Source organism: Sinocyclocheilus rhinocerous, unplaced genomic scaffold (genome assembly GCF_001515625.1).
Source record: "Sinocyclocheilus rhinocerous isolate Xijiao unplaced genomic scaffold, SAMN03320098_v1.1 scaffold2277, whole genome shotgun sequence".
Lineage (NCBI taxonomy): Eukaryota > Metazoa > Chordata > Actinopteri > Cypriniformes > Cyprinidae > Sinocyclocheilus > Sinocyclocheilus rhinocerous.
Window position 1 is genome coordinate 458,460 of NW_015642816.1, and position 8,713 is coordinate 467,172.

General features: G+C 36.0%; 1 protein-coding gene across 3 annotated transcripts in view; it reads right to left on the reverse strand.

Moving 5' to 3' along the window:
- Positions 1-8,713, reverse strand: part of LOC107756541 (ciliary neurotrophic factor receptor subunit alpha-like) — a 48,387-nt gene that overhangs the window by 10,821 nt on the left and 28,853 nt on the right. For 2 of the 3 annotated variants that reach the window (XM_016573701.1, XM_016573702.1), the window contains exons 3-5: positions 2,705-2,771; positions 2,108-2,268; positions 627-741 (exon numbers count right to left, since the gene is read on the reverse strand). In XM_016573701.1, coding sequence (XP_016429187.1) covers positions 627-741; positions 2,108-2,268; positions 2,705-2,771 — 343 coding nt within the window. The remainder of the gene's footprint in view (positions 1-626; positions 742-2,107; positions 2,269-2,704; positions 2,772-8,713) is intronic. The other variant, XM_016573703.1, reaches the window with a different exon arrangement.

Sequence of the window (8,713 nt, forward strand, 5' to 3'; positions counted from 1 at the left end):
GAACAGTAGTGTATACATCAACAAAAATTAAATAAAAAAATCAAAAATTTACATTATTTAACTATATTAGTTAACATGAACAATACTTAAACAGCATTTATTAATCTTAGTTAATGCTAAATTCAGATTTTACTAATGCATTATTAACATTAAAGGTAACACTTTAGTTTAGGGACCAATTCTCACTATTAACTAGTTGTTTATTAGCATGCAGATTACTAGCATACTGGCTGTTTATTAGTACTTATAAAGCACATATTAATGGCTTATTCTGCATGACCGTATTTTAGATCCATTAATCCACCCCACACTACTTAGCAACTACCTTACTAACTATTAATACGCAGCAAATTAGGAGTTTATTGAGGCAAAACTCTTAGTTAATAGTGAATATGTGTTCCCTATTCTAAAGTGTTACCACAAAGGTTAATAAATATATTGTCAAATATATTGTTCACTGTTAGTCCATGTTATTTAATGCAATAACTAATGTTAACAAATGAGACCTTATAGTAAAGTGGTACGAATAAAATATAATTTTGATTATAACAGATAGATAGATAGATAGATAGATTTTAATTTCATTTTAATATGATTATTATACACAAAACGAGATGAGACCGCACCTGTAGGAGGTTCTGTATAATGTGGGCAGGTGTGTTGTCTTAGTTTGTACCCAGGAGCAGTAGATTTTCATATGATTCGGCACACGACAAGACACTCTGACGAAATGAGGCGGATCTAAAAGAAGAAGAAGACAAAAAATATCTCATGAGCTAACTTTAGACACAATACACTTTATCTGTGAACATTCAAACAGACAGACTGCACAAGACGGCTGTTTAACTCAAGCGCTGCCTTCAAGAAGATGAGGGTCCGTAATACGGTAGACTAAACTTATACACACGCTAGAACCAGCAATCTCAACCCTTCCTATCAGGAAACTGTGGATCTGTGATTCAAGGACTTCCTGTTAGAGGAAGTGCCCTGAGTTAAACAGCAAGGGCGTACAACTGCACACTTTCTTCATCTCCCAGGGCACAGAGTGCTTCCTTTTTACTAGAACATTTCCACCATTTTCACCATTTCCAGCACCACTTCGGAGGCATCGAGCAATTATGAGACGCAAATACAGTAACAGAGATACCAACATTTCAGTTGTCAATACCAATGTCAATGAGTGTCCTTTTTTAAAGCATGGCAAACGATTATAAAACATAATTACTTAAAACGTACTTTAAAGTAAAAATTGTAATTTGATATTCGACACTCTTAACACTTTCCCATAGAAGCATTTTTATTTTAGAGGTCTCAAGCACACATATGCACTTCTAGGATGTGATCCGAGATGAATTTCGCAACGAGTCAAGAGTATGATTCAAAGTTTATCAGGTCCGTTATGTTTATGTTGCTACAACACTTCCATTTGTTTAAGCCAACAATGTTCTTAAGATGACGTTTTCAATCAGAAGCAATGGAACTTAGTCGTGGTAGATGCCATATTAAATTTAAGAGTAATGAAAACGAGGCTGCGAGGGATAAACATATAGTCTGTTCAATTCGTCGCACGGTGTTAGGGTTAGGAAGGAATGTCCTGATTCAATACAAATTGAGGTCAGTCAAGAGCATTTGTAGAAAAATGTTGATTGACACATAAGATCATTTAGGTTTGCCCTTCACTTAAAATAGGTGTAAATTAAAAAAATTAAAACTAAATAAATAAATAATAATAATAATAATAATAATTATTATTATTATTATTAAGTAAACATAAGTAAATAATCATTATTAAAAGCATAATTAAATACATAAAAAATCTTAAATAAAATTATAAATAAAATGATAGATAGATAAACAAACAAATAAACAAACACATAAATAAATAAATATATATATTTTTTTTTTGGCTAAGTGATTGACACCAAGGCACAAGGTACAATAGTACATCTATTCATTGTGGCCTAGTTTTCATATACATTAAATAAAATATGGCATCTACTTTAAGGCAATTCTTTAAACCCTTATCCTCAAATAGTTTATCAAATGAACCACATTGTGAGTCAAAACACGAAACAAGGGACTCTTGTATCGTTGGAAGCTGACTTACGACCCAGGCGTAGTTTGATGGACTGCAGTAACGTTCCTCGTTCATCATGGCAGCTGTAGTTGCCTTCCATCGAGTGTGTGGTGTTCAGTAGCGTAAGCGAGCCCTTGTGTGTTTGCCACGGCGGTACTGAGCTCCCATTGAACCGCCATTCCACCGGAGACCTGCGAACCCATCCACAACTCAGAGTCAACAACAACCTTCACCTGCTTTCCTTGCAAACCTGCTCTAATCAAAGATAGGCCTACAAAATAACCGCTATCAACGCCAACTGGACCTGCGTATCCTGTTACTCATTCGTGTGTTGTGCAAATCTTATTTTTGGAACTGGGATTATCTTGGATAGTGTCTTTATTGGCAAGAAATATGCATTTATTTGAAACACAAGGCTTGCCAAAATCTGAGGCTGGGGAGTGAGGCCCCCCCACCCCCCACCCCCCACCCACAGTGAATAGCCTCGATGTGTCCAAACCCTATATGGACTGGCCCCGTGCCCCTACAGAGGGTGGTTAAGCACACTATTATCACTCCTTACAGGAAAGCTTAGCTCTGGAGTCTAATGGAGCTCTAGCAAGGCTTAATATAGACTGGGGAACGTACCCGCCGTGAGCGCCTCCGCATGTGAGCGTGACCCTGGAGCCCAGTCCACCGAACTGGACGTCTGAAACTGAAAGCAGGAGACATGTGAGCTTCGCTATTTCAGAAGTGACAAGAGACATCTCATCAAGTGATTATGTTATCAACCAGCCAGTGGTACATAAAATCTACATAAAATAAATAAAATATGTAAAATAAATAAAATACAAATATATAAGTATTAGGGCAATCAAAGTTAACATGTTAAACACATGCAATGCATTTATTTATTTAGCTATTTACACATTTATACACGTATCGATTCATAATTTATGCACAACAAGTCTCAACTGAAATATCATCCAAGTGAAATATCACATTAACAGTGTATAAACATCATCATCATCATCCTGTATAAACACCTTTACACATGTAAGATTGAGACCAAAAAGTGGTGGGGAAAGTGTGTTTATTTGATTTGTTGCTGATTTGCATGTCATGTGTGTTTCGGTGTAGTTTAAGAAAAAAAAATTTGAATTATGTTCAGATATGTATAATTACATGGTAATTATACAGTTTAAATATGCTTATTACACAGCTCTGTGGAATACTTGATTCTGATTGGTCAGTTGCGACATTCCGAGGTCTGTTCTCCCTCGACAACAAGCAGTAAAAACGAATAACACAGGCTCATCCGGGTAACTGAAGTCGGCGCTATACTGCCAGGAACAGTTTTTTTCTTGGTGGAAACTTTGCGTTTGGTTAGCTAATAAAATATTAAAACTCGATTCAAAATTGTGGAAAATTATTTAATTATGTCATCCTGGTATCGCGGACTCGTTTCATACAAACGCAGCTGCTCCCATTTTGCTACGATTGTTTTGTACGCTATAATGGATTATAAGATAACTAACAAACTGGTAAGTTTTTAAAACATTTTCGTCTTAAATCTTTTATCGCCATATTTATTTATGTGGTGAAATGTTGTGTAACTGCACCGTATCGCTTAAATGTCTGTCTAGTTTGAACTTGCCGCTTACTCGCAACTGCTGTGTTCGCGGAAACTTTGTGTTCAAATATTTCAACTCAAATCAATATTTTGTGTCTAATTATTTACTTATGAGGCAAGCAGCCGTGTAATAAGCGGGATAATGTACATCTAGCCGGTTGTTATCGCTGAATAACCCCCATTCAGGGTGATCCTGATTATTCTGCGATAACAACCGACTGGATGTACATTATCCCTTACATATACCGCAAAGACTGACATACATGCAGACTAATAAAGATTTTAATTTTTTTCATTTATAAATAAACTAAATGTCCTACAAAATACTACCAAAAAAACATATTAATTAAATAATTAACTAACATCTCTAAATACAATATATTGTAATTTCTTAAATATAAAATATAATCAATTTATATGATAAATTGCATACATATTCTTGTGGAAAATTACTTCAATCAAAAACCGTAAAGATTGCAAACTTTTGAATGGTTGTGTATATTTATGTGCATTTGTATTTTTTTTCTTTTTCATCAAAATTTTAATTGATTCTCATAGTTTTAGTTTAATTATAAACGATTTATAAATAATAATAGCTCATAAGTGTGATTTTTTTTCTACTTTTCCAAACATTCTTTATTTTATTTTATTTTTTGTAGTATTTATTATGATTATTATTGTATTATTATTATTTATTTATACTTAATCTCTTGTGTCACATACGTGTGCAAAGAATCATGGGAGCGAAAAGTGTCCATCAGTTGTACCCTTCGAAATCCTTCATTCCAAAAGAGCTCTTTGAAGTGACCAGCTTTCAGCACTTCGCTGCATCCATGATTGTTCTCACTAAAAAGTGCCCTTAAGAGGCAAATTGATCCCATTTGGAACACAGTGAAAATCTGTGGTTGGTGACATCAAAAGACAGTCAGGCCCGTTCTTGGCCAGAATGAGTTGAAAAGTGGGCCAGACTTTGTGCTGATATTTAATAGTCAGGCTGAGACTATAATGCAATTATTTTGCAATGGGAGCTTGACTGTATTTCAACGACTTTAAATTATATACAGCTTGACAAGCTCCAGTTTAAGAGTTGCTTCCTCAAAAACTGCACCGCTTCATCCGTTCATCATTATAAGGCTTGCAGTGATTCTATAGCAAGAATCAAGGTGTTTACGTTACTGTGCTTTTCTGCCTAGTCAGATTTCAGTATTTATATCAGACATTTACTGCCACGAGTTAAACAAAGAGCAAACACACACGCACAGAGTCTCACACACACTGCGAGTGGAGTCGATCCAGTGCCCAGGGTCTAACTGCGCTCAAGAAACACTCGTGCTCAATGTCGGCTTTCAGGAAATACTGGCAAAAGCATTTTATTTGAAATCCCACAACATTTCTCAAATTTCTCCCTCTCTGGCCAGCGAAATCGCAGCCATAACACACACAGACCAGAGCTGCATGCATTAATTGAGCAATCCATATGCGGGGCAATGGAGAACTGGGGACTTTAAACAGAGATGTTTATTGTTCCACAAGACAAAGCCATGGCTATGTTCCTGGTCTGGATTAAAATCTAATTGTCACATGATAAAACTTGATGCTATCTGCTCTAGTTGTTCTGTATAATATCATCCTGCTTTGTCAACAAAGAAACGCTACAACGACTTGTGACGAGGTCCATACGCTGGAACGCAAATCCAAATACTAACAGCAACAACATTTGAATGCTAATGTGGTTTTATGCTATCGGTTTACTGTAGTTTTGGTCAAATAAATGCGGTCTTGGTGAGCAGAATAGACTTTTCCCAAAACATTTTCAAAAATCTGATGAAACAGGCATTATACCAAAGACTTTAGGGACTTTGGTTAAACTTTTGAAAGACAACATTTAAATCTGCATTTGCACCGCAAATGAACAGCTTCACAAACAGTCTTTTTAACCACACATTATTGTTATTTCTGTGTTACAAACCTTTTAACAACAGAATAACTGGGATACAAGTTTATAGTTTGATGTCTACGGTAGCAAAATTGAGTAAAATGAACTTTTTAAAAGCATTTTTACACTTGTATGTGTTGTATAGGTTATCTCTGTACGCCTGTAGCTGGCAACAAAGTATTTGTCACTGAATCATTAATTCAAGAGATTTATTCACATACGCTGATTCATCCAACAAGGAAACAAGTCTTTATGAATGAGACATTGACTCATTCATTAAAATGATTCTTTAATTATTTTGTTCAAATTAATATGTTTTTGGTGGAACCTCTATAAATTACATGTTATTTTGCTTAGCCTGTTTTGTTTTCTTCAGATTCGTGGGAGAATCGTGATCTCAATTTTAATTTGGGGCCATTTCTTCAAAGGAGGCAAGGGAGGCGTGCCTTCTCAAAAAAGTGAATGAGAAAATAATAAATAGTACGAAACTAAAACTATGCAAATCTTACAAAATATGAGATTAAAAAGCGGCTCCCCTGAGAATGAATTAAGACATATTATGTCTTAATACATGAATGTTACATGAGGAGGCAATGCCTCCATCGCGCTACGATTGGGTCATGCGATAAATCCTGCCTCTTGTTTGTTTTTGCACAAACTTTTGCATTTTGGCTGTTCATTTACACAACAAAGGTGTTTTGGCAGCCTGAAAATGGGTTTTGAAAATGGGTTTTAAAGTGCAAGTGTTTTGAAAACAATACCATTATCGTCTCGTGTAAATGTGAATTTGTGAAAATGGTGATGTCGCCACCTACTGGCCTGGAATTAATAATACAGTGTTTTAGTTATTTTTGTGGATCCATGTGAACAGGGGTCGTTTTGACAACGTTGTTGTCTGTAAGCAAAACTTTTCAAAAACACAAAGGAAAAACTCTGTTTTAGTACAATCGTTGTTGTGTCAACGTACCTTTAGATATCACCGCTTTGTCACTTCAAAATAAAACTTGAAATAACATGATCTGTGGGGGTTTTAGTGATCAATCAGCTTGGCGAAATTAAAGGTACATCTCCATTTCTTTGACCAGTGTTTACCGAGCTTTGATGACTGATGACCTAAAAATTATTTGATTATTAAAACAAACAGCTGAACATCAGTTTACAAATAAGATATATCGTTTAAACTGCTACCGCTTTGAGTTCTTATTTTGGAATAAATGTGACCCGTGCTGGCAAAATGAGTGGGAATGCGCACAGGCTAATTTTGAGCTACAGGTAAAAAAAAGTGAAAAAAGTCGATTTTAGTTGATTTTGAGGTTTTCACAAAAATTAGTTCATTAAGCCCTCGTCTAGCGATCCCAATGCTCCACATAATAATTTTAGATGTTTAATTACCTTTATTTGTACATTTTCTGAGAGGAGTACCTTTTCTCCTCTCGTTTCTCGCGCTGACTGTCATCCGAAGCGTGTGCATAAAGGCGTTTCCGACTGCGCGCGATCTCGATAAATATACACATACACAGAGTTACAGTATTTAAGTATTCACGCCAATATATTCTGTTATGTCTTAAGTAAAAGTTTGGGGAACTGTTGGGGAAAAGCATCTGATGTGTAACATTATATTAGATCTGTGCATTACAGTAGGTCAATATAGGCCGCCCCATTAATGTTAATCTAACAATAAAAGAAAAGAGTGAATCACTCGCTGCTCTTGATTTAACTGCTTTTTGTAGTTGCAATAATTAATTTATTTGTAATAAACACAGTAAAGGGATTTTTACATTTGGTTATTTGTTTTTGTTGAATTCTTTTGTTTAGATGTAAAATGAAAAAGGTAATGCACTATTTGTTTTTTTTTTCTTATATTTGTTCTATATAAAAATAGCTATATTGTGATTATTAATATAGCAATTATTATTAAGAAAAGAAGTGCAGGAAAAGATGTAACGTTGCAGGTGATTTTGCTTTGGAACCTTCAGAAAACTTTAACTCGATTTTTCTCAAAATTGACTTTGCTGACTCTATCGACTTCAAACAGGTGTAGCGCAGTAATTTTTCGTCCAAATCCAACAAATCATACATTATTCTTAAGGTCTTTTAATGGAGAATGTGAAAATGAAATAACTCATTTTTGAAAAATCGCTCATTGTGACTCATTTTGCCAGCACAGGTCACAAATGTAAAAATGCTTGAAAACACTTAGGGCCATATTTTAACGATCAAAGCGCATGATCTAAAGCGCACGGCGCAAGTGCACTTAGGGCGTGTCCGAATCCACTTTTGCTAGCTTAACGATAGGAAAAACGGTCGGCGCGCCGGGCACATGGTCCAAAAGGGTTGTCCCTATTCTCTTAATGAGTCATGGGTGTGTTTTGGAACGTGCCATAAACCAATCACAGTCTCATCTCCCATTCCCTTTAAAAGCCAGTTGCGCTCGCGCCATGGCGGATTTGCTATTTACATGGCGGAATTTGCAAGAGCAAAGACAGAACGGAGCAAAGACTTTCCTCCAGAGAGGAAAGGAACCATTTACGGGGCAAAATAATCATTTTTTACATTGTAATTCTTTCATTTTTAATATATGGCATGTTTGTGTGCTGCTGCGCATCCCTGTGTGTGTAATAAGCAGAGTGTACACACATTGTTCACCTGCCTATAGGTGCATATTATTAATGTGCTCTTTAATTAACAAAAAAAAAATGCGCCATTGACTTTAGACCAGGTCTCAGTTGGTCAAAAGTGCAGTCTATTTCAGTTGCCTCAAAATAGCAACGCGCCAGCAATGCGCCTGAACACACCTCGTTTTCAGACCAGCATCTCTTAATGAGTCATGGGTGTGTTTTGGGTGTAACGTGCCATAAACCAATCACAGTCTCATCTCCCATTCCCTTTAAAAGCCAGTTGCGCTCGCGCCATGGCGGATTTGCTATTTACATGTCGGAATTTGCAAGAGCAAAGACAGAACGCGTCTCCAGAGAGGAAAGGAACCATTTACGGGGCAAAATAATCATTTTTTACATTGTAATCCTTTCATTTTTAATATATGGCATGTTTGTGTGCTGCTGCGCATCCCTGTGTGTGTAATAAGCAG